At 44.4% G+C, this 25506-nt stretch overlaps 1 protein-coding gene across 14 annotated transcripts in view; it reads left to right on the top strand.

Annotated features, from left to right (window-relative positions):
• The first annotated feature begins 15486 nt into the window (after nucleotides 1-15486).
• The window catches only part of TBC1D7 (TBC1 domain family member 7), a 47192-nt gene continuing 37172 nt past the window's right edge, over nucleotides 15487-25506 (top strand). For 10 of the 14 annotated variants that reach the window (XM_079933688.1, XM_079933689.1, XM_079933695.1 and 7 more), the window contains exons 1-4: nucleotides 16499-16738; nucleotides 18068-18224; nucleotides 19271-19351; nucleotides 22771-22958. In XM_079933688.1, the coding sequence (XP_079789814.1) occupies nucleotides 18113-18224; nucleotides 19271-19351; nucleotides 22771-22958 (381 nt within the window). In that variant the 5' untranslated portion in view covers nucleotides 16499-16738; nucleotides 18068-18112. Of the gene's footprint in view, nucleotides 15576-16498; nucleotides 16739-18067; nucleotides 18225-19270; nucleotides 19352-22770; nucleotides 22959-25506 lie in introns of those variants that run through there. The other 4 variants (XM_079933685.1, XM_079933687.1, XM_079933684.1 and 1 more) reach the window with 4 other exon arrangements.

Below are 25506 nucleotides of genomic sequence, written 5' to 3'. Positions count from 1 at the left end.
AAGTGGATGAAAGGTTCTTTCCTAAGCCTGTCAGGAGTCACCAGACAGCTGCAACACCACTGACAGTCCCAGCTCTGGTGAGGACAGAATCCTTTTCAGCTCTGGAATGTCTTTCATCCTCCGTGTTGAAAGCTTTGTGGAAATTGGGCCAGGGCTCGTCAAACAATTCAAGCCTGGTCACAAACAACCCCAAAAGTCTATGCTAATGCCTCCTTGGACTGTTTTTCACTGGCGTTTTGACGTCCTTGACCAGATAAAGGGCTCGGAAAAAGCCTTTTCACCAGTGGCCTGTTCAGATAAGTTAAATCCCCTGAAATTCAGCACCGTGTGGGGTATCCCTAGGGTTTAATGTACTTCCATTGGTCTGTGGACTCTGAAGCAGTTCAGATCAGAGAGAACAGAAGCTCGTCCAGAGTACAGCATCCTGGAACTGTCACCCCAGGCAGATGCTCCCAGAGCCTTGGGCCATCGCGTCACATCAAGTCCATGGGATGTATTGCCTTGGCTACAGACGGACTCAGGCCACTGAGTCAGACACTTACCTTAGTCACCTGGAAAAGTTACTGTGACACCAAATTCTTGTCTCTCCCTGTGAAGGAATCACTTAAACTCTGTTCTAAAAGCCTGCATACGTACCTGCCACATTCAAGTAGCTTGGCTCTGGGAGTTTGTCCCAGCCTCATGAGTTGGGTCCTGCCTGTGACGTGACTGTACTGGAGATAAGGATTTTCCCGTGTCCTGTCCCTCCCTGGAGGGCTTTGCCATGTCAGTGCATACATCCGCATTCCAACACTTCACGGAAGGAGGCTTTGGTTTGGTGAGGCACGGCTCTGAACTTTCAAGTTCATTGGAGATTTCTTTTCAGTTTTCGACTTCTTACTGAGTTACTAACGGCTGCTTCTCTGGAAGGTCTCCTGGTGCAGCCCCTGCCCTTCCCCTGCCCGCGCCATTGCCAGGACTGTCTGTCCATCCATTCACGAACTCTATTGCATGTCCTCTCGATCAGATTTTTACCAGCTCACACATCATTTCTTTGAGGCATCGGGGCCTTGCCCAGCCCCGGCATGGTTCGTCTTCGAGCTGGAGCAACCAGTGAGTGCAGAGGCCTGGCTGTTCTATTCAGAGAACTGTGAAAACACATCCACTGTGTTTTCATTTCACTGCTGCCTTTCCTCTGAGATCAGATTGCTCTCAGACCTCATTCTGTGACTGAGGTCCTGGCAATTACCCTATAAGGTGAAGAAAAGGAGCCAGGACAAGCCCCACGGAGGTCAAAAGGCCCCAAATCTCCTGGCAAGATGGGTTTTTTTTAGATAAAGCCCTTGCTCCCGGTTGCTGGCTTCCCTTGATGTCTGATAATAGACCATTTATAGCCTTTTTAGAACGGTTTCCCAAAAGTTAACTAGTTCTAGTCTAGGGTGAGCTTCAAGAGACTGGACTTTCAGCTGAGAAAAGAAATAGAATCAGCATTCAATTCTGCCTTTTATGCTCTGGGTTCCTCGTTGGCAACGTTTTCCTGCAGGACACCTGAGAGATGGTAGCAGCTACAATGGGAGTTCTGTGCTCTGTGATCATTTTTGCTTGGATTTTTAGTCAGACCTGTCCTCTACCCCTCCCGTGCTCCCCAAGTCCATTCTAGGGGGTGCAGCCGACTCTTGGGCTAGGGACAGATGTGTATATATATACACACACATACCTACATATATACTTTATATATATTTTACATATATATGAATTTTACATATATACATACATAGAACTTTGAAAAGTTACCTGCAGAGCAGCAATTCTCAAAGTGTGTTCCCTGGCTCAGCTGCATCATGCAGGGAGCTTGTTAGAAACACAAATCCTCGGTCCCACCCCAGACCCTGGATACACAGGGCCTAAGCCCAGCGAGCCCTCTAGACCAGTGTGAGGCACGCTCACTGTATCACGGCCCTAGGTGAGGTTGTCTTCTATCTATCCCCATTCAGAATCACAGTTCTAGACAGCGGCTCTCAGCCCTGGCTGCATCTTAGAATCACCTGGGGAGCTTTCGCAAAATAGATACCCTGGCTCCTCCCATAAGCCCCAGGCTCTGCTTTAACTCACCTGCCGGAGGACCCAAGCATAACTCTTCAGGTGACTCTAATGGACAGCCAGGGTTCCAGAACTGCTTCTACTGTTCTCTTTGTAGATTTCAGCAGCCTTGTAAGTGACCACCTGTTTGTTCCCTGCTCCCTCCTCCCAGCACAGAAAGAATTTACTGCTTGTAACTCATCACGATCACTCATCAGCCAGAGAGACATCGGGAGGGAAGACAGCATTGCCAGAAGGGGAAACTTGGGTTTCTAAACCCTGCTCTATCTTATTTCCTGCTGGACTTCAGGAGAATTAAATCCTCGCGCCTTTCTAGGGCTCTAGTTGCCTCATCCCTAAAACAGAAACTAGATGAATAATTCCTTCCTTTTTTCAAGTCAGTGAGCTAGTTGATAGTCTCTTAAATTCTTTTCCAGAAAAAAAAGAAACAGACAGAAAAATGAATCTTAGATTCTAAGAGCTTTTAAAAGGTCAGAACTGGTCTTCAGCATAGAATTGCTAATATTTGATTTTACTCCCTCCAGGATGGGCAGAAAATACTGTGAGCTGGTCAGTTTTGTGTTTTTGTAGTTGAGTCTAAAAAGAGTTGGTACTCAGACAAACAGATGCCAAAAAGGAAGCCATTACAATGGTTTATATTCTTACTCTGCCCTAGAATGTTCCAGTGGGCACTCAGCAGTGTATCTGGAGGGCAGCCCACTTTCATGTTCATTCCAGTTCCCCCATGTTCATGGACATCTGATTCTTTTCACTTCTACTCAGCCGCCCACCTTTCCTCCCAACTTCTCCCCCATCCCCCACTTTTTCTGCCTCTGCAAACATTTTTACAATAATCCGCCTGTGATGAATCTTCATGGAGCTTGTCCACCCCCCATGACAACATACACACTCCTGTAGAAACAACTAGAGTGGGCCAGATTGGAGAAAATGAATCGGTTAAGTGTTTCCTTAATTTTTCTGGTATGTTCACTTTCTTCTTCCCAGAAAACAAGATAAGTTGTTTCCTCTCCTCCTAGCCCTGGCCCCAACAGTAAGTGATGCAATTAGGAGGCTGAGGGAAGATGGTAAATGGTTTCCAGGTGGTACTGTATCAACAGTACTATGTAATTAGCCAAGTAAACCTGTAATGTCTAGGAATTCCTTCAGAGAGGAAAAAGAAAAAGTAAAAAAGGAACCCAGGAACATGGCCAGAACATACAGTCACGCCTTCCCAGCCGTGGCCCGGGTCACCCTGGGGACAGCTCAGTTCTGGATGTGTTCAACGTATATGAATCCACCTTCCATTCTTTGTCTACATCCTACTCCACTTCTATAATCCAAGAACTTGCCTTTTCCCGAGGAGATGTGCAGGAAGGGGGACTTGGACAGCCAGCTGCAAACCCCCAACCCCTTTCTAGGCTTGAATTTGGGAGACTCAAGAGCAGCTGGCCAAGACCTATAGCTATGCTTTTTTTTAACTTTATTTTTTATACAGCAGATTCTTATTAGTTATCTATTTTATACATATTAGTGTATATATGTCAATCCCAATCTCCCAATTCATCCCATCATCATCACCCCCCACCCCCACTTCCCCCCTTGGTGTCCATGTTTGTTCTCTACATCTGTGTCTGTTTCTGCTTTGCAAACCAGCTCATCTGTACCATTTTTCTAGATTCCACATATATGCATTAATATACGATATTTGTTTTCCACTTTCTAACCTACTTCTCTCTGTATGACAGTCTCTAGAGCCATCCATGAGCCGTAACATTTTACTAAGTGTTCTGATCAAGGTCAATGACCACTTTTTTTTTTTTTTTTTTTTTTTTTTTGCGGTACGCGGGCTTCTCACTGTGGTGGCCTCTCCCGTTGCGGAGCACAGGCTCGGGACGCGCAGGCTCAGCGGCCATGGCTCACGGGCCCAGCCACTCCGCGGCACGTGGGATCTTCCCGGACCGGGGCACGAACCCGTGTCCCCTGCATCGGCAGGTGGACTCTCAACAACTGCGCCACCAGGGAAGCCCCAGTGACCACTTTTATTCTCTTTTCCATATGCTCCCCTCACTACTGAGGAGATCTGTCTTCTGGATCCCAGGTCTGCAGTCCTATCACGCCACCTAGAAGTTTCTCAGGGAAGTTGGTAAGGGTTTAGATGTGTAGATTCTACACACTAATTCTGAGAGTTCCTACTGCTTTTATGACTAAAGAGATTTTTGTACATTGTTTAATTTTCTGGTTGCATCTTTGATTCACTTTTAAAAAAACTAATTGAGGGGCTGTTTTAGCTTCTAACTGTTAAATCCTGATGAGACCCAGCTAGCCTCCAAGACAACTTCTCCTTGCTTTGGGGCATATTTGGAATTCTGTATTCATTTGGATATGTTTAGGTGTATAAAACAGAGGCTCAAAATAACAGAGGTTTAAACAAGGTAAGAGTAGCTTTCTCTCTCCGTAACAGCTGAAGCTGGGATGGTGGGTGTTCTCAGCCAGTAGTCAGGGCCTGGTCCCTTTACCCGGTTGCTCCATCTTCCCTAGGAAGTTGTGTCTGTCTGGAGGGTTCTAGATGGCTCACAACTGGGTCTGCATTCCAGCCGGCAGGAAAAAGGACGTGGGAGAACGCGTTCCTTCTCTTTAAGGGCGTGACCCGAAGTTTCACACAAACGTCCCCCTCACGTATTTTGGCCAGGGCTTCGCCTACTGACCACACTTAGCTGCAGGCAAGGCTTAGAAACGCAGCCTTGATTCCGACGGCCCTATTACATTCACACCTGACGTTTTCCCACTCTGACCCACCTAGACCTAATTTCCATGTTCACCCTTGACTTTCAATTAGGTCACCCCCTAAAGACTCAGCTTCAGCTATCTTCCCACTTGTGCTCCAGTTCCTAGCCCGTCTCCCCACCTCAAGAATGTGGTTCCGGTAAATCCTCCCCGTTCTGGCCAGATCAGCAATTCTTCCTTTGCTACCGTACCATTTCATAACCATACGTACATGCTATTTCTTACTCTGGACTTTACTTCCTTATCACCCCAACCCCAGCTGCCATCCATTTCCTTGCTTCTCTTTGCAGCAAAACTTCTCAAAAGAGCCGCTGAGATGCTCTGTCTCCAATTCTCCTCCCATTTTCTCCTAAAACCACTCCAATCAGGCTTTTGCTCTCAATGATCTTAAGGTCATCAATGACCTCCTGTGCTCAATTCTCAGTCTCCTTTTTTACTTGATGTATCAGCAGTATTTGATACAGCTGATCGATCCCTCCTCGATATACTTTTTAAATTTTTATTTATATATTTGTTTTATTTATTTGGCTGCATTGGGTCTTCGTTGCTGCGTGCGGGCTTTCTCTAGCTGTGGCGAGCGGGCGCTACTCTTTGCTGCGGTGCACGGGCTTCTCATTGTGGTGGCTTCTCGTTGACGAGCACGGGCTCTAGGCCCGCAGGCTTCAGTAGTTGTGGCATGTGGGCTCAGTAGTCGTGGCTCACAGGCTCTAGAGCACAGGCTCAGTAGTTGTGGCGCACGGGCTTAGCTGCTCCATGGCACGTGGGATCTTGTCAGACCAGGGCTCAAACCCGTGTCTCCTGCATTGGCAGGTGGGTTCTTAACCACTGCGCCACCAGGGAAGTCCCTCAATATCCTTTTAAAATTTGGTTTCCAGGAAAATCTCCTGATTTTCTTCTTACCTCACGGATTGCTCCTTCTTGGTCTCTTACGTGAATTCCTCCTTTTCTCATGACCTTTTGATGCTGACGTGTCCTCTCTTTCCTTCTCTCCTTCATCTTCCCACTGCCATGCTGATCTCATGGCTCTTCAGTAGCCCTTATATGCTGACAGCTCACAAATTTTTATCTCCTTCCTGGACCTCTCCACCGATCCCCATCAGTCTGGACCAATCAGGAGACAGACACCACACAGTAATTGGAGCCGGGACAGTTTCATATAATTATCACAGCAGACTGGAGTAATGGAGGGTTGGCTAGCCGGGAATAAAGACGACTCTGAAGAATACAGGAATAGCAGCTAGGGGAATAGCCATGACTCCTAGGGCTGAGATAGAGAGCCCAAGGAGGGAACACATCTGGAAGAGGGGACCCCCATTCACACCCTAGGGCTGAGATCCAGACCTGGTTGGAGAGGGAACAGCTGTGGTTCATGGGATGGTGGAGACGTTTGCGCAGCAGCTGCTCTGGTGGGACTTGCTGAGAAATGGCCCTTTTGGGTGCTGGGCAAGCTGTCGGCTGCTCGGAACCTGTGGCAAAGCCGCACAAAAAGGTCCTGAAGGAAGCCATCCGTGATGGGGTGTCCGGTTCTGAACCTGCCAGGAGCTGGCTTTGGCTGTCACCCGCTGCAAGAGTCAAGCTCTGCAGATGCCGTGCACAGTGCAAGTGACTGCCAAGAAGAGCTCACCAGAGTCAGGAAAAGAAACCCTTTCTTCTTGCAGTGTCCTGGCAGGGCACTCTGCCGAGAAAACTTAATATCATGCCAGAGGGCAGAGGAAAAACGTTTACAGGGTTTAGCTCCATTATCACAGAGCAGGCACGGAAAGGTGGATTTGGAGCTGAGAGGTATTTAACTGACATCTCTGGACTTGTGATCAATCATCTACGTGACATTTCCACTTGGATGTCTCATAGACATCTCAGACTTACTATGTCCAAAACTGAACTAGTGCCCCAATCCTCCTCCCAAACGTCTACCTGCCGTCTTCCCCATTCTTGCAGTTGCTCAGGCCCGACTCTCCAAGTCATTGCTGACTCTCACATCCTAGCAAATCCTATTATGTGGGCGGACGTCTTTCTGTGCAATGCTGGTCAGGTGCTTCTGAATCAAGGCAGAGCTGAGCATTTTCCCCTTTATTTCCTCAAAGAAGGAAAACGTCTGCAAGTGAACAAAGGACATTGCATTTTATTGCTCTTTTCCTGTAACAAACTCCACTGCTGCATTTAAAAATGTTACTTATGCCTTGACAAGTTCCTTTTTGTTTATGTTTTTGTTTTCCTCTGAGAAATGCCGCTTCTCCTAGAACCTTTCTCCCCCACATTCCTAGATAGCAGCTTTTTGATGCCGAAGCTAGAATAAGGCCAAGGGCTCATCTTTCAACTGAAAATTAGGTATTTTTCATGATAGGTGACTAGGAATAAATCCTTGTGAAAGCCTGGTTATTTCATGGATCTTGGGATCTTTTGCTGTGTCAAATGTACGTGCAAAAGATGCCTCAGCAATACCTAAGGGCAGATGTTAAACAAAATGATTCCATACACCATCTGTTTCTTTATAATTTTGTGCTTTTCCTGAGTCATTACAAGAAGTGAAAAGGGTCCTGCTCCTTCTGAAGTCTTATCAAGATTTCTCCTTCCCTTCTCTCCGTCTCCATTGCCCTCCTTCCTCTGCTTCCACCTCATCCCTCTTCGTTATATATATATATTTTTGCGGTACGCGGGCCTCTCACTGTTGTGGCCTCTCCCGTTGCAGAGCACAGGCTCCGGACGCGCAGGCTCAGCGGCCATGGCTCACGGGCCCAGCCGCTCAGCGGCACGTGGGATCCTCCCGGACCGGGGCACGAACCCGCGTCCCCTGCATCGGCAGGCGGACTCTCAACCACTGCGCCACCAGGGAAGCCCTTCGTTCTATTTTAATCATGACCATCAGTGGAGCTGTTGAAGGGTTCACAGGAGTAGCTCCTCCATGTTTTAATCCTTGTGTGGGGCGTTCATTTCCCTGGTAAAAGGAACAGATCTAAAATCCTACAGACTTTTATGTCTGTGTTATGAACTCCACTGCAGTGCTTCTCATGCAATCTTGTGACAAAGAACCAGCTTTAAAAAAAAATTCCAATCTGTTGTGGACTTAACTTTTCTCAAATATAATAAATATGAATTACTAGAACATGAAATTAAAAAGATACAAATTCAAGCCCTCAATTTTTATTATTAGATTCAATAGGCATAAAACTACTCTCCCAAGTTGCTCTCAGAGCGTCTAAGGGTGTGCTCTGAATTTCTGCACCTGGGCTGCACACCCATCCCACACAGTCCGTGGACCACCACTAGTCAGAGGACTACACTTTAAGCAGCTCTACTCCAGCAATCTTGTTACTACTGCCTTACAGTGTTTTGGTTTATAAGGAAGATCCAAAACACCTGCAAATTCTCCATCTTACCCTAAATCTAAACGACTGACAAAAACTATGCACCAAAGAGCAAACACGCACACACACACATGCACACACACACACACACACACACACACACACACACACACACCAATAACAGTACCACTGCACAGAGAGGTAACATAATGTAGGTTAAGTATGGGAGCCAGATATCAACCATCTACAAGTTGCATCCACTTGAACTCATCTCCTATAAAATGTGGTGGAAACAGTAGCACCAGTTGCTTCCATTTGTTAAAATAGTTAACAGGCGTGATATGCATACAGCTCTTAGAACACAAGGCACTCAATAAATTTAGCTGTTATACTTTTTACTTGAGAATAAAGAGGTCTTTGTTACTTTGCTCAGCATTTCCATCTGCAAGAAGATGGATCTGTGGTCTACCTGACAAGCCAGGGTCCATCTTCCCTTCCCAAGCATCTGGAAATAGCTGCTAGATCTTGGTGGAGGCAGAATCCCAACACCCCCTTAGGCATGAAGTTCTCCCTAGCTCAGTGCGAGGAACATCCCAACCGCCTACCGTTGCTGCCCTCTGCTGCTTCCATTGAGAATTACACCGAGCAGAGTTTCTACTGCGGAAGGCTAGCAACATCTCACCCCAAGTGGAGGGAGTTATCAGCATGTACTTTGTTCCAGACTTGATTGAATGTCTTAGAATTTGCTCTTCACGGTGCCTTTAACAGCACAGCTTTGCACGTTCACATGGGCATACGGTCTATAACTGCTTCTGGACTTTGCCATCAAATGCAGACTTTTGTTGCCTCAAGCTCGGCCTATTTGCAAGGATATGAGGCCAGTTCTCAAACCTTGCTGACGCCCTCGTCTTGATTTTTCATGCCCCATATCCCAGATATCCAGTCTTGAGTCCCAAGTTAGCTGTGACCTCTCATAGCCTATCAGATGCCCAAACCCATCCCTCCTTCCCTCTGCACCTCCAGAGAGGCCCTCCTGCCTCCAAGTCTCTTCCCTTTACAGGTCTTCGAGACCCATGGTTACAAAGTCTTCCTGATCTGAGTCACCTGTCCGCTGCCCGCACTTGGTCCAGCTCCTTTGACCTTCTCCATCTGACCCTTCCTGCTCTCAAGCCTTATCTCTTGTGATACCCACACAGCTGCCATAGGCCAAGTCCCATTTCCACATACACGTTATCATTTCCTTTGTGGTTAGTGGGTGCTGTTTCTTTTGTCAAAAATACCATCATTTATACAAAAAATGCCTGCTCGTGATCATTACAAAAATAAATGTGAAAAAAGAGCAACTCTTTAGTGATCGTGGAATTAATCTGACAGCGATTAGATGTGTTTAAGCATCTGGCATGTCTCCTAAATTGCACCAGAAGAATCTGGAAGCACTTGGTTTGACCTCAGAGGCAACGGAAGGAGGGGAAGGGCTCAAATTCTCAATGCTCAGCTCAAATTCTCTTTCCTCCACGGTGTCTTCACCTACCACTCCAGGCAACAGTACCTCAATTTCCATGGCCTTTCTTATGTGCTACTTAGGTTGCCCTTATCAAATGTATTGTTACTTGGGTAAATTTCTTCTTAAATTATTTTTCTGATGAAACTTTTGCTGAAATTTGGTGAATGAATAAAGAAAATGGTAAGATTAAAAATGATTTTTGGCCCTCTGTCTCCAATGAAGGTGTGGAATAAGAATGACAGGTTTATCTCCCACCAACTATCTTTTCTGACCACAATGGTATGAAACTAGAAATCAATAATAGGAAGAAAACTGAAAAAAAAATGCACAGATATATGGAAATTAAACAACACACTCCTTAATAAACAACGAGTGGAAGAAGGAATCAAAAGGGAGCTCAAGAAATATCTTGAGGGCCTTCCCTGGTGGCGCAGCGGTTGAGAGTCCGCCTGCCGATGCAGGGGACATGGGTTTGTGCCCCGGTCCGGGAGGATCCCATGTGCTGCAGAGCGGCTGGGCCTGTGAGCCATGGCCACTGAGCCTGCGCGTCCGGAGCCTGTGCTCCGCAACGGGAGAGGCCACAACAGTGAGAGGCCCGCGTACCGCAAAAAAAAAAAAAAAAAAAACACAAATCAACAAATGGGTATACTACTTTAACAGAATAAAGCATAAAGATCACAATCATCTCAATAGAAACAGCATTTGATAAAATTCAACATCATTTCATGATTAAAAAACTCTCAATAAATTTGGTATATAAGGAATATACCTCAACATAGTAAAGGCTGTACAAGACAAACTCATAGCTAACATCATACTCAACAATGAAAAGCTGAAAGCTTGTCCTCTAAGATCAGGAACAAGACAAGGATGCCAACTCATCCTGCTATTTGTGACAACATGGATGAATCTAGAGGACATTCTGCTAAATGAAATAGGCCAAGCAGAGGGAAAAAATTGATGCGCATAAGATTCTCCACCCAACAACAGCAAGATACATAGTAAGAGTATATCGAACATTTACTGAGATAAACCATTAAATAATTCCCTATAGTTTTAAAAGAATTCAAGTCATAACAAGTATATTATCTGACCACAACAGAATTAAATTAAAAATCAGAAATAGGAGGATCTCTGGAAAATTCCTCAAATCTTTGGAAACTAAATAACTTACTTCTAAATAATCCATGGTTCAATGAAGAAATCAAAGGGAATTAAGAAGGATTATGAACTGAGTTATTTAAATTTGTGGGATGCTGTTAAAGTAATACTCAGGAGAAATTATAGTAATAAATGCATGTATTATAAAAAAAGTCTCCAAGCAGTTTCCACCTTAAGAATCTAGAAAAAAAGAGCAAATTAAACTACAGAAAAGAGAAGAAAGGTAAGAATAAAAATCAGAATGGAATCAGTGAAGTAGAAAACAGAAAAACAATAGAGAAAAATCAATAAAACCTAAAACTGGTTCTTTGAGAAGATCAACTAAATTGATAAACCTCCTGCCAGACTGATCAGGAAAAAAAGAGAGAAGATACAAATTACCAAGATCATTGAGTGAGAGAGGTGATCTCACTATAGGACATGGAACTGCAAATCCCACAGCCACTAAAAGGATAATAAAGATACATTATGGAAAACTTTATGGCAATCAATTTTAAAACTTAAATGAAATGGAGAAATTTCTAGAAAGACCTAAACTACCAAAGCTTAATCAAGAAGAAATAGATGTCCTGCATAGCCCTCTATCTTTTAAAGACATTGCATACATAGCTTAAAACCTTCTCACAAAAAAATCTCTAGGCCTGGATGGTTTCCTTAGTGTATCCTACCAAACATTCAAGGAAGAACTAACACCAGTTGTACACAAACTCTTCCAAAAAATAGAAGTGGAAGAAGGAATACTTCCCAACTTGTTCCATGAGGTCAGCATTAGCCTGATAGTAAAACCAAATAAAGACTTAACAGGAAAAAGAACACTAAAGAACATCATCCCTCATGAAAATAGATGCAAAATTTATAAACAAAGTTCTAGTAAATCAAATCCAACAATATATAAAAACGGTAATACATCATGATCAAGTGATGTTTATCCCAGGAATGCACAATTTGTTTACCTTTGAAAATCAATCCGTGTAATTCACCATATTAACAAAGTACTTATGAAAAACCACGTGATTATCTCCATGCAGAAAAAGCATTTGGCAAATTCTAACATCTGTTCCTGATCAGAATGCCTTTGGGAGATGTGTTTTGCTGGCTCTGAGGTCGGCCGCTTTGGGGTCTCTCTCTACTTTCTCCTACATGTGCCCTGCTTGCTCTCTACTGCTTCTGGAAATTCTTCAGCTACTTTATATTTTTTTCTAGTTTCACTGAAACTGAAATGGAGTTTTCATTTTAACTTTGATGACTTTACCTGCCATCTTGACACTAAAAGGGCCAAAGATTCACGCAAAATATAAAACAGGGCAAAGGTCAAATAATTAACGGTGGCTAATGGATTCATTATTAGCTAAATGACCCCACGTGCACGAGGCAACCTCTGACCTCTGACCAGAGGTTTCCATATACCAGGACAGTATTGGAAGGCCATAATCACGTCCACGTAATACATATCCTACCAGTTTTGACAGGTAAAGTAATATTTCCTCCCTCTAACAGGACAGCTCTGTGTACAATCATGTATCCTGAAAAAGGGTCATGAAAATACACCACTAGTGCCAAATGATGCCAGTATAAAGTAGGCTTTATTAGAGGGAAGATTTACAAGTAGAAAATAGCGGAGCGTATGCAATCCTTCGATTCTATTCCACAGCTTAGGCAGGGCATAGAGGGTCCATGCACTGCAGACAAACATCACAATCAAGGGGAGCCCCTTCCCCTTAAATTTTCACATATTTACAGTGATGGGGTTGGGTGAAGCACAGATCTGCTATGACACTAAGGGAAGCTCCCTGGTCAGAAAGGGACTCTGGGGGCCTGCACCTGGTGTCTGCCTATGATTAGCCAACTCAGACCTGCTGAACAAGTTCTCCACCAAATGACCGAAATGAAGGAGCCTCCGGGATTTGTCCCTCTTCAGACGTTTTGGAGGTATGATTTTATATGTCAGTCACCTGAATTTATATATTCCCCCAATCATGTTTTAATGGATTTTTTTTACTATGTCAATTTTGCTTGCTGCTCAAAACGAAGACAGTTGCCTTAGAGCTGTAACCTCACTGGGTCTCCATTGCCTTATCTCTTAAAAAAAGAGAGGCGGGCAGTGGAGGTTTCTGGTATTTGATAATTGCTATCCTACCACAGGTGAATTTAAAAAGATGTGATGCCGTTCCTAAACACTTTGTGCTGTTTTCATACCCTGAAATCTAGCTCTCAGCCCCATCACATCGAATGGAACGGGCTGACCTTTGAGTCCCTTTCAATCTTGAAAGTGAGTTGACTAGCAGGGCAGTTATTCCCATAATTTTAGTGAGAATAATTAACCACCAGAGGATAGTCAGGTTACAGGGCGTTAAGGGGTGAAGGTAGCAAGGGATTCATTCAAACAAGGGGCACCTGTGACGTTTAAAATTCTTATTTCCATTCAGTTTCACAAAATTTTATTGCCTGCTAAGATTATGATAAGCGCTGTGGAAGAAAGGAAAAGTGGAGGTGAGTATGGGAAGGTTGAGATTCAGGTAATGGGTTTGCCGTTTTAGGTAAGGTGCTTGGAATAGGACTTTGGAGGGAACATTTGTTCAAAATTGAGGTGAGGGAATAGGCCACGTGGTTCTCTGGCGAAACAGCATTGCAGGCGCGGAGGACAGACATGAGAAGGACCCTGGTATTTGATAAGGTAAGAGGAGGCACACGATGCAGACACTGGTTTTTACTCTGGGTGAAATGGGGAGCCACTGCAGGAGTTTGAGCAGAGGAAGGACAGTTTTAAATGGTCACTCTGGCTGCAGTGTTAAGCATCGTCTCCAAGAGACTTATTTCCCGTAGAAGCTTCCAAATATTGTCTGTCAGCTCATCAAAAAGCACAGTGAACGACAGTTAAAGGCAACCACGTTCTGTCACCATTTAGCTAATAGCAGCCAATTCACACATAACCTCACTGTGTCAGGTGCCAGGCATTGCCAAGAACTTTACACAGTTTCTCACTTCATCCTTCCAATACCTCTGTGAGATCATCACCACTATTAGTTCTACTGTAAAGGTAAGAAAAAGAAGATTGTAAGACTTAGTGACCGGTCCAAAGTTTAGATGAAGTAAATGGAATTCTTGAAAGCTAAAACTTGAAAAACTCTACTTGCTAATGTGAAGAAACACTGCCTAAGCAAGGCTTAGAGCCCCAGTGCTGAAGAGCTAAAGATGGTGTTTGCGGGGTCGGGGAGAGAAGCACAGGTGTTTGCCTTCAATCATCACGCACTTCTTTTTTAAAGTTCCGTGTAGCCGTTACACCCCAAACCTACTGACACCGTAACTGGACTGACTTTGGTGTTGTTGATTTCTAAGAGTCTCTCTAGAGCTTGGCCCCTGTGTGGTCTGCTCTGTACACATTTGGGCTCTTAGGGAAGCCGCTCCCATCACTGAACTGACTTCTCTTTAGGTGGTACTGAGACCATGGGTCAAATCCATTTCACCTGCCTTTACTCATCAAGGTCGTTTTAAGGCTGCATGTCCTCCAGGTGGCCCGTGGCCTAAGCTATAAAGTAACGGGGATGGGGCGGGTGCGCAGCCATCAGTGCAAGGCCGAGGCCTTAGTGCATGACTGTCAGTGGTCCTGCTCTGCCGGTGGTCAGCATCGCAGTGGTCCTGGTGGTGGCGGTCACCCTGGGTCACAGTCTGTGGGACCCAACTCTGTTTGGGGGGCCTGAGGGCCGGCTGGGTGCTGGGTGCCTGGCTCCCTCAGTGATGACGGCGGGGCTGGGTCTGGGGACCCGGCCCTGAAGGCGCTGCCGGCTGAGACCTGCCTCTTCAGCCGAGCCTGGGTGAAGGTCAGAGGACCCACACCCGGGTGCTGGACGAATGCACCCGGCCAGGGTACCCGGCCCACACAGCGACCCCCTCTTCTTAGGACCTGGGCCTCAGAGGACGAAAGTTGAGCCTTAGGACTTTGACCAAGTAAAATGAGAGGTACTGATGTTACTTTGCTTACGGGATTTGTTACCTTTAGGAGTATTACACCTTTAGATAAAAAGTTGTAGAACAGAGAATAACATTTGTTTTGATGGAGGTTTACAGGAACATTGTGACCTGACCATGACCTGATCTACATGGACAGCTGCAAGAACAAAGGATCGGACTCCAAGAAGTTTTCAACAACTAACCACAGCCCTCCCTCACCTTTCCTGTAAAAGGGGTTTTTAAACCTCCTGCCTCCTTGCTTGGCCCTGCAATAAACCTTTCTCTGCTTCAAACTCTGACATTTCTGTATTGCTGGGCTCGCTGTGCGTTGGGCACAGGGACTCGCGTTCGGTAACAGTAAGATGTTTGCCCGAGTTGTTTTGCAGGAACTTGGAATCAGCTGTGTCTAGTTTGAGCTGAGCTGGTTAAGACTAGATGGGACCACCGACCCTCCAACTGGGCATGCGTGAGTTTCTGCTTGGTGATCTTGTGAACGTGCGAAGGCCTGTAGCTTAGTTACACCTGTGCAGAATGACCTTCCCACACCTTTTCCCAATCACCTTTCCCATGACTCTGATCTTCCTGCTTCTTTTTTAGCCCATAAGTATCCCAAGCCTCTTTCAGGGAAGCCGCTTTGAGACGGTTCTCCCTCTCTTTGCTGCAAACCTTGGTGTCTCAGCGTTTGGCTTGCTATGCATTGGACAAAACAAACCTGGCTCGGTAACAGTTCCTCGCAAACCCAAGTGGTTTAAAAACCCACTCATCTGGTGCTGCTTGGAGGGCTGTCCCTGAGACCAGTGCTGGTCTGTGACAAGGTAAGCAGAGAAAGTGTTTATAAACTTTAATAGCTATTTTAAAGAGTAATTTTGTCTGCTGAGTCTAAAAACTTGGGGCTTGTATATCTTGTTTTTAAACTTCAGTTTTCAAAGAATTTATAGTGTTTTAACTGAGAGGCTGAATATACAGACAGTAGTCGACCATATATGAAAATAGAACGGACCCACAACCTGCCTAGAAAAACAACCCCTTATCCACAAAAACCAGCCTAAGAAGCCAGCCTGACTGCTAGCTGTAGAAACAACCCAGGAAGTGGAACAATAACTACTGTAGCAACTGGCCTGGACTTGATTAGTATCTTACAGCTTCCCTAATTTGTATCCCTGCTTTTCAATTTAGGACCAGCCAGAGAAAGCCAGATATGGCTAACGGATCACATAGGACACCCGGCTTTTCCTCTACCTGCAGCTTCCCCATGCCAACAGCCTCCCACGAGGGCACACCTGAAACCTTCCCTTTTTTTCCACTATCAACCTTTCCCCTCCTCTGCCTGCCTTTGAGTTTCTGCCCAAATAGAAGTGATAGTGGGGCTGACTCTCTCGTATAGCAAATTCTCAATAAGTTGCTTTACACCTCTCATTTGGTTGGTCATTTATTTCCACATACCAGGAAAAAGGAAATAAAAACAAAGCAGGGGTCTGCCACCACAGACAGATTAAGGAGTACCATCCTGGGGTCTGCGATCACCTCCAGGGTAGGGTTGGGGAGAGCATCCCGGGCACTCGCCGCCCGGGACAGCGGGAGTAAGGTAGTCGCGAGATTCTCCAGACCAGGAATGAGTAGAGGGAGCAGGGAGACGGGTGCGGGAAATGGGCAGGGAGCTTGAGATGCTAGATTGACTTGCATCCCGTTACTTCACGTGTCTGGGTTGGAGAGTCTCCAACCCCACGGCGTGGGGGGTGGAGCTTCCGCGCAGGCTCTCGGCGCACGCGCACTCTCGGCACCGCCCCGTGGAGCGGAGCTGACGTCACGTCCGGCGGACGCCGCGGCTGCCGGGTATTATCTCCTGGGCGCGGGTGTTCAGCTGTCTCCCTCCGCCCGGCGGGCCCTGGGCGGTCGGCAGGTCAGCGCACCGGGTCAGGTTTCCGCTGCCTCCCTGGAGCAGTTAGTCAGAACCCGAGTGTGGTTTCCACTACTAGAGGTGAAGCATAATAGGGAGAGTGGGACCTGGGGTCTTGGATCAGGGTGTGTTTACTTTTCCCATCAGGTGGGCGCTGCTGGGCAGCAAGGAAACTTACTTTATTTCCTCCCGGAGGACGCGTTTGCTGTTGCATTGCAGTCAGAGGATGGTGTCCTTAGGTGGCAGCCACCGAATCGCCTTGCAGCTGTTTGGATGCTGCTTTTAAATAAATCCCACCTTATTTAGTGTTTTAATGCTTTGGAATCCTGCTTTTAAAAAACGTTTGGTCCTAAGAGCTCGGTACCCTGTAGAATTCCTCAATCTAAACGAATTCTATTCTTTCCTGTGCCCGAATCGTCTCAGTGAGGATCTTGTCAATAAGGAACACCTTGGCTGTCTAGAACTCAGCCCTCCCCTAGCCCCTGGGGACATCTTGGAATTTCTAAAACCTGAGGGTTATACTCTGCACCGACGCTTTAAGCGTTTGGGGCAGGCAGTGGTATATTTTTTGGAAAATGCATTACATCCATTCTGTTCTTAAAACACAGACCTAATTTGACCTTTTCCTGACGACTTGCCTTCAGTCCTGCTGAAGGTTATTGTGAAAGAACCAGAGAGACCAGCGAACTTTTTGAGTTCTGATGCCAGATTCTAAGTCATTATTTTGTCTCCAACTCTGTGATATCACTTGTCAACCGGCTACATTCCTGCCCCTCTTCTGGTTTATAATTTAATGTTTAATCTGTTGTGGGTTTTGAATTGACAATTACATTTGATAGAATTGTGTTTAAAGGAAAACTAAGTGAGGAACTTGGGTTTGTGGGGTTTTGTTTTACTCTTTATAACTTAGTTTTTTGTTTTACAAAATGCCCATTTTAGAAAAGACAGCTAAGCCAAAGAAAGAAAATTAAAATCATCTGGAATCCTGCCTTAAAGATAACCATTGTTAACATTTCGGAATACTCTTAATTAAAAAAAATTTTTTTAAACAGTCATCATGTATATTTGGTAATCCCTTTTGCATGACATTTTGTCTGTCTTCCTATTTCAGTAACTTTTTTCTTTGAACGTGTGTAACAGCTGCAGAATATACCATTGTGCTAGGTTCTCTCCTAATAGGAGTGCTAAGGCATGAACCTTGTGCCATCTGTTACAGCTGCTCAGAGGACTTTTGTTTTATATCTTGGTTTTTGGCCAAGGTGCAAAGGTGAGGTGATGTTAGGGTGTGTAAAAGGGAAGGTTTAATACTGAGTCCTATGCAAGGGCAGGCCATTTATCATAGTGTATCAGATTCATGGAAAAGTTGGAGAAAATCATTCAATTTTTCATCAATTCTTCATTTGTTTTTAGACTCACTTTTTTCTGCTCCCTATTCTGTCTCTCCAAGAATGAAACATGACTGAGGACTCCCAGAGAAACTTCCGTTCAGTATATTATGAAAAAGTGGGGTTTCGTGGAGTTGAAGAAAAGAAATCATTAGAAATTCTCCTAAAAGATGACTGTCTGGGTGAGTTTGATAAGTTAAATTTACCTTATTGGTTCTCAGTCATTTCCAGATCTTCTGAAATTCAGTGTTACCTTTAAAGATGTCCAGAGGTATTGGTTACCTGCCGTATTTTTTTAATGATAGGATGGCAGCAGAATGGTATATTTTGGGAGAAGTTAAGGATTTTTCAAGTTTATATTTCACTGAGTCAGAGCCAGACCTTTTTGAAAGACCTCTTTAGTAGTCAGTAATATTTTTTTCTCTTATTAGACCCATGTATTTTCTTTTCTCAATTTTCAGAGGTGTCATCATAGCTTCTGGGTAAATCTGCAGCAACTCTTGCCATGATTTTCTTTTATGGAAATACTGAAACTGCATTATATATTGACATTTTTATTCTAAGCCAGTCATAATAAGGTCTGTTCTATTGCTAAAGTAGAATAAACTGAGCCGTAGTTAAAAACAGTAGTTTAAATGCACAGAGTGTTTTAAAGTTTCAAAAACATTTCCCACCTGACCTTTGATCCTCACTAGGCAGTCTGTATTTTAAGTATTCTAATTCTCACTTGACAAGTAGGGAAATTGAGGCCCAAGATGGTTGCATGTGGCTTACTGGTGAATGTGGGGATTTGCAGGTTGACTGTGCCACTCACCGGCGATGTAAACTTAAAGTCACAAACTGCTCTGAGCTTCAGTTTCTGCATCTTTGAAACAATACCTACCCAACAGGCTTGCGATGTGGATAAATGAAATAAGTTCTATAAATAGTAACTACTGCTGATGTTATAGTGAATGTAGTAATATATGCAAAATGCATCTCCTACACCGTGAAACACGAATTGTTTTTAAATAGCTAGTTGGAAAAAAAAATACATAGCTAGTTGGAACACCTGGGCTGGAAGTCAGTCTACTGTTACCTTTCCTAGATTTGCTGATTATATAGCAGCCTGCCTCCGAAGAGATGTCTTACTATACTTTTGGTTTTCAGACATGAAATGCATCTTTACCTATTGTGATCAGCATGAAAAGCATCTAATCTTTTTTGTTTTTTCTTTTTCTTCCTCTAGATATTGAGAAACTCTGTACTTTCAGTCAGAGGTTCCCGCTCCCATCCATGTACCGTGCATTGGTCTGGAAGGTGCTTCTAGGTATGATTTCCAAGATTTGGAAACTTTATCTTCAAAAATATTGAATGATGGGATCATTGGCATCTTATCAGTCAGAAAAAGGATTTCTTTAGGCCTTTTACTGGGTACTGGGTCTAACCTCGGGAACCTGAATCACCACTCACTTTGGAAGCCTGGAAGAAGGTGACCTTCAGAGGCAGTCCACTGTGTGTCACTCTTGAGCGTCAGGTGACATTAGCAGAGAGACAGTGATGCACCTTCCTGAGACAAGGTGTGGGAAGAGCACTGGGCCGGGAGAAAGGCGAACTGGTCTGGGCTTTACTGTCAGCTTAGTAACCTTCCAGAAGATGCCAGTAGACCTCTTTTTTTTTTTTCCTTTTTTTCTTTCATCTGTAAAATGAGGATGTTGAGCTAAATTAACTCCTAGGATTTAGCTCTTGATGTGTTAGTCTGTGACTCCCAGCTGTAGAGGTATAACTTCCTAAGGAGTGCTGTCAGAATCAAAAAAGGAATTGAAGAGTTTTTACTTCCTAGAAGCACAAATGAATAACTTACAGTGAAGAGTGGCTGAAGGAGAAGGAAAAACAGTCTCGCTCAGTTTCTGTGGAAGAAAACGTGTATTAGGTGCCCCGAGTGACTGGTAGTATGCCTTTTGAGCTAAGGATTTTTTTTTTTCTATTATTGCTGAACCTGCTGATGTAGAAAATACCCATCCATTACTACCCTCCTTTTCTTTCTTAAAAAAAAAACCGAAGTTAGGATAATCCTAGAATTCCCTTGAGGCAGGTATCAATGTTGCAATTTTACCGATGGGAAAAAGACTGAAGCGAAATAACTTGCCTGAGGCCTTATAGCCTGTGAGTGGCAGAGCTAGGATTTGAGCTCAGGTTTGTAGAGCCCATCTGAAGTTAGGCTAGATTTCTAGACCTTGTTTTCTTTCCAAGATGTACTATATTTTCAGGACCTGAAAAATCTGGAGTCCCGAATCTGATTGTGTAATGTGGAGCCAGCGAGGGCATGCAAGCCGTGCTAGAAAGCACTGTGCTTGGCCTTTTTTGTTGTTTCTCTTGCCAGCCTTTGTACACTTACTTTTCTAATAGGTCACCGTGCGGTTAAAATATAGAGAGTGTGTGAAAACGACCTCAGTTGTTCCCTGAGCATTTAAAAAATCTTAGTGTTTCCAGTGCCCATCAAAGTAAATGCCTTCCAGGGGTGCCTTTTAGGTGGGAATGTCGATCATATTTATATCTGCTGAGAAAGACTGTGTGTCTTATTAACTGATAATGCCAGTGGGTTAGTATGAGATGGACACTTGTCCTTTGCAGCTGAGCGCCAAGGCCTGTCAGGCTGTCCATCACCTCTCTTCTTCGTGGCTTGCTTTATCAGGTGAGTCTCCCTTGTTTTTGCCATTAAAGGCACTTGAGGGACTTCCCTGGTGGCGCAGTGGTTAAGAATCTGCCTGCCAATGCAGGGGACACGGGTTTGAGCCCTGGTCTGGGAAGATCCCACATGCTTCAGGGCAACTAAGCCCATGCGCCACAACTGCTGAGCCCGTGTGCCACAGCTTCTGAAGCCCGTGTGCCTAGAGCCCGTGCTCTGCAACGAGAAGCCACTGCAATGAGAAGCCCGCCCACCACAATGAAGAGTAGACCTCGCTCACCACAACTAGAGATAGCCCACGCACAACAATGAAGACCCAAGGCAGCCAAAAATTAATTAATTTTTTAAAAAGGCACTCGAGATTTAGAGCTGCCACGCTATGTTGGGAGTTTGGTTCCAACATTAACCTCCCACCGTGTTAGTCTTCAGAGCTCATCCAAGTTACGTTTCCCAGAATGTTCTTTAGAATACTGGATCTGTGGTAGTTTGCACCAAAGAGAGAGCCATGGTCAAGTGTACTAGCTAATAACACTTACACTAGCTTAGTGTGTGCCATGTACTTTTAGTGTTTTATGTATGTTAATTTGTTTAGTCAGCATTCCAGTTGTGTGAGATGGGTATTATTCTTCCCATTCTTCAGATGGAGAAGCTAAGGCACAGGAAGATCAAGTAAGTTGCTGAGGGTCACCCTGCTGGTTAACTGTAGAGCTAGACTTCAGACCCAGGAACTTTGACTCTGGAGCTTGGGCTACGATAGTTTCATGAAGTTTAATGAGGCTGGGGTAAATAAAGGAAGATGTTTTTCTTTACAGCAAAACTTAAAGCCTTAATTTCATCGTCACCACTCCCCAAATCTATTTGACTCTGGTACTGTTTTTCTCATGAAGACCCTTGGGGGTCATGTTCTGGCGAGAACATTTGGTGAAATGCTTACCCATCCCATTTCCTGCCTCTGGAAGATAAGGAAACAAGTCCCCGGAGAGACATTTGTGAGCATCTTGGTGTTAACACCTCTGGGACTAGTTGACTGAAGGCCCATCCAGTGCTCGATCCAGTGTGTTTTCTCCATGCCATTTGTTTGTATTTAAAAAAATGTGGTTCTTGCCCCAAAGTCTAATGAGTAGACATCATGTTTAAATATATTAATGAGCATAAAATGGCATTGAAATGTAATATAAGGTCACTTTGGTAGTGAAAATTAGAGATTTCTTTTCCTTCTAAAGAGACTTTAGGACTTTGAGCAAGTTTTAGTTGTTGGGGAAGAAAAGGATTTGACAACTTGGTGGTGGTTCTAAGATGAAGGGGGCTGTGTTGTCAGCTACAACTCCCTTAACAAAATACCACAGACTGGGTGGCTTAAATAACAATTTATATCCTCACAGTTCTGGAGGCTGGGAAGTCCAAGATCGAGGTGCTGGCCGATTTTGTTCCTGGTGGAGTATCACCTCCTGGTTTGCTGTGTCCTCACACGGCAGAGAGAGAAACCACACCAGCTCTGGTGGCTCTTCCTTTTCTTACAAGGGCACTAGCCCTGTTGGATTAGGGCCCCACCTTATGACTTCTTTTAACCTTAATTACCTCCTAAAGGCCCTGTTGCCAAATAGAGTCACATTGGGGGTTAGGGCTTCAACATATGAATTGTGGAGGTTGGGGGATGGGAACAATTCCATATTAGGGGCCAAGCACAGCAACTGGAGATAGGCCTTTAGCAGCTAAGGGTGGCCCGAGGCTGACAGCCGTAAACTTGAATGACATCATTATTGTAATTGGTGTGATTTATCTTGAATTTATGTGGCACATTTATTCAAAGGCTTTATGATGTTTCATTTCTCTTTAATATCAATGATGTAATTGCCATTCGAATATGAATAGTATTTAAAATTTGATTTATAGTGTGAATTTCTAAAAGATAATCTATACGGTAACTAAATATTTGTGTGAGTTCTAGTCTAATTGTGGTAGGCAGCTTCGCACAGGATTCTCTTTCATAGAAGAGGAATTTGGATTGGTGCCTCAGTATTTTGCCCTCTTTTTTTTTCCCCCGCCCCGGGTCTCTATAGGCATCTTGCCTCCACACCATGAGTCCCATGCCCAGGTGATGATGTATCGCAAGGAGCAGTACTCTGATGTCCTTCACGCCCTGGAAGTCATTCGCTTTATCAGTGATGCCACACCTCAGGTTGAAGTCTATCTCTACATGCATCGGCTGGAGTCTGGGAAGTTGCCTCGAAGCCCCTCCTTTGCACTGGTCAGTGGTGCTTTTGTCTGACCCTTGGTTCAGCTTTAGACCTGCTCCGTCTGCCAGCCTTTGTTTGCGTTATGTTTCACCTTAGGAACTTTCAATGGCTCCTCTTTGTAGAATGAAAGCAACACATCTTTCCCAGACATTCATAGCCCTGTACATTTTGACCCAATCTCCCTGATGTTTTAAAATTTTGTTTTGAAGTAATTTCAAAGTTACAGAAAAGTTGCAAGAATACTATCAAGAAATCCCATATACCCTCTATCCCGGTTCCCTAGTCATTAACATTTTACCATGTTTGCCTTGTTATTTTTCCTATATATGTATACATATTTTTTTTCCCAAACCAGTTGAGAATAAGACGTAGACGCGGCATCCCGTTCCTTCAGATTCCTGCAGTGTATACTTGCTAAAGATGAGAACACTCCCCTAGGTGACCATAGTTCGGTCATCAACACCAAGAAGTTGACATTCATACAGTATTAACATCTAATCTTCAGACTCCATTCCCGTCTGACCGATTGTCCCAATAATGCCCTTTATCTAAACAATAAAAGTTGTGGTTCAGAACTTATCAAACTTTCAACTACTAATTTTACCATTTGTTGACGATTTAAAAATTTTTTTTTCTGTTTTAATTCTTCATTTTAAGATAGTAGAAAAAAGTTGCATAAAGAGTTAAGTGTTCCCATATACCTTCACCTAGCATCCTCAGATGTTACATCTTAATTATACTCTGGTTACTTATCAAAACCAGAAAATTAGCAGTGATACAATACCATGAACTAATCTGTAGGTGTTATTGAAATTTTACTGACTGTCCCACCGATGTTCTTTTTCTGGTCCAGGATCCAATCTGGGATCATGCATTACGTTTACCATGTCTTAGTTGCCTTTAATCTGGAACAGTCCCTCAGTCTTCCTCTGTCTTTCATGACTGACAGTTTTGAAGAGTACTGGCCAGTAGAACATTTCTCAGTTTGGGTTTGTGTGTTTACTCATGATTAAAATCTAGTTATGCGTTTCTGGCAGGAATTCCACAGAAATATGATACTTATTACTCTTGCTGCTAACTTTGATCACTTGGTTAAGGTGGTGTCTGCCAGGTTTCTTCAAGGTGAGGTTGCTGTTTTCCCTTTGTAATTAATAAGTAACTGGTGGGGAGGTACTTTGAAACTATGTAATTATCAATCCACTGACTCTGGCCTGACACAATTTTTACTGTGCTGATTGCCGAATGGTGATCTCCTAACTCCTTCGTTCCTTCTGCATTTATTCGTTGACTTTTCTGTAAGGAAGAGTTTTCCCTTCTCCCTCATTTATGTATATCAGTATGAATTTATAGATTCCTCTTTTATTCAATGGCCTATAATTCATTACTACCATTATTTTGATGTTAAAATTGTCCCATATTTAGCCAGCGGGAGCCCCTTCAAGCTGACTTCTTTGTCTTTTATTTTATTTATTTTTTATTTTTTTGCAGTACGCGGGCCTCCCACTGTTGCGGCCTCTCCCGTTGCGGAGCACAGGCTCCAGACACGCAGGCTCAGTGGCCATGGCTCACGGGCCCAGCCGCTCCGCAGCACGTGGGATCTTCCCGGACCGGGGCGCGATCCCGTGTCCCCTGCGGCAGGCGGACTCTCAACCACTGTGCCACCAGGGAAGCCCTGTGACTTCTGTGTCTTTTTGACAAGCTCCCATCATTTTGAGCACTTTCTTACTTTCTGGCACAAAAAGATATTCCAGGCTCATTTTATACTTTCCCTACCCCAGGCTTGGAATCAGGCTTTTTTTTTTTTTTTGGAGTACTATAGTTAGAAACCAAGAACAGGGTGCTAGGTATATTCATTGTCCCTGGTGTGTCATTGCCTCTAGGCCCTCTCGGCAGACAGCTAGGAAATATACACACACCTATATGTTTATATATCTATTTATTTCTATATTGAAGACCCTGAGTTAATGCCAGAAGTGCCAATCCCTTTCTAATATCACAAGTTCATTTTAGCCCTCACCCTTTTTATATTTGCAACTTCCTTCTCTGGCAGTGACAGTGAGGCTAATGGAAGCCTCTTCTTATTTGTATTTATTTCTTTGCTCGTTCCTCTGTCTGTGACCAACACGGCGGCCACCTCTCTGGCCCTGGCCTGCAGGCCGCACAGGCCTTGTAGTCACTGGCTGCCTCCTTGGCCCTGACCCCTCCTTGGCCTCAGGCCCACAGGCTCCAGCCTGCTTTATAGACTTCACCTTTGACAAACCGCTCACTCTAGTTTCTTGGACTGCTTATTGTTTATAAAGGGAAGAGAGGGGGAGTGGGGGAGGGCAGGCAAAGTAATGACTGTAGCTCTTGGGCTTTGGCTATTTTAAAACAACTTGCAGTTCACTCTAAGCATTTTAACTTTTGGCTAAAACAGTGACTTGTTCGGAAGAGGGATTTGCCTGCAAACTGTGCTGTTCTGTGATTTTTTGGTGGCTGTTGGAGATGGCAGTGTGCCGGCACGGCAGTTTGGACTTCGACCTGTGCTTTGTTCTTGAGGCTGCTTTGGGTCCCATGGGC

Source organism: Stenella coeruleoalba, assembly GCF_951394435.1.
Source record: "Stenella coeruleoalba genome assembly, chromosome: 10".
Taxonomy (NCBI): domain Eukaryota; kingdom Metazoa; phylum Chordata; class Mammalia; order Artiodactyla; family Delphinidae; genus Stenella; species Stenella coeruleoalba.
Note: the sequence above shows the minus strand (reverse complement) of the source record. Positions and strands in the feature narration are given on the sequence as shown.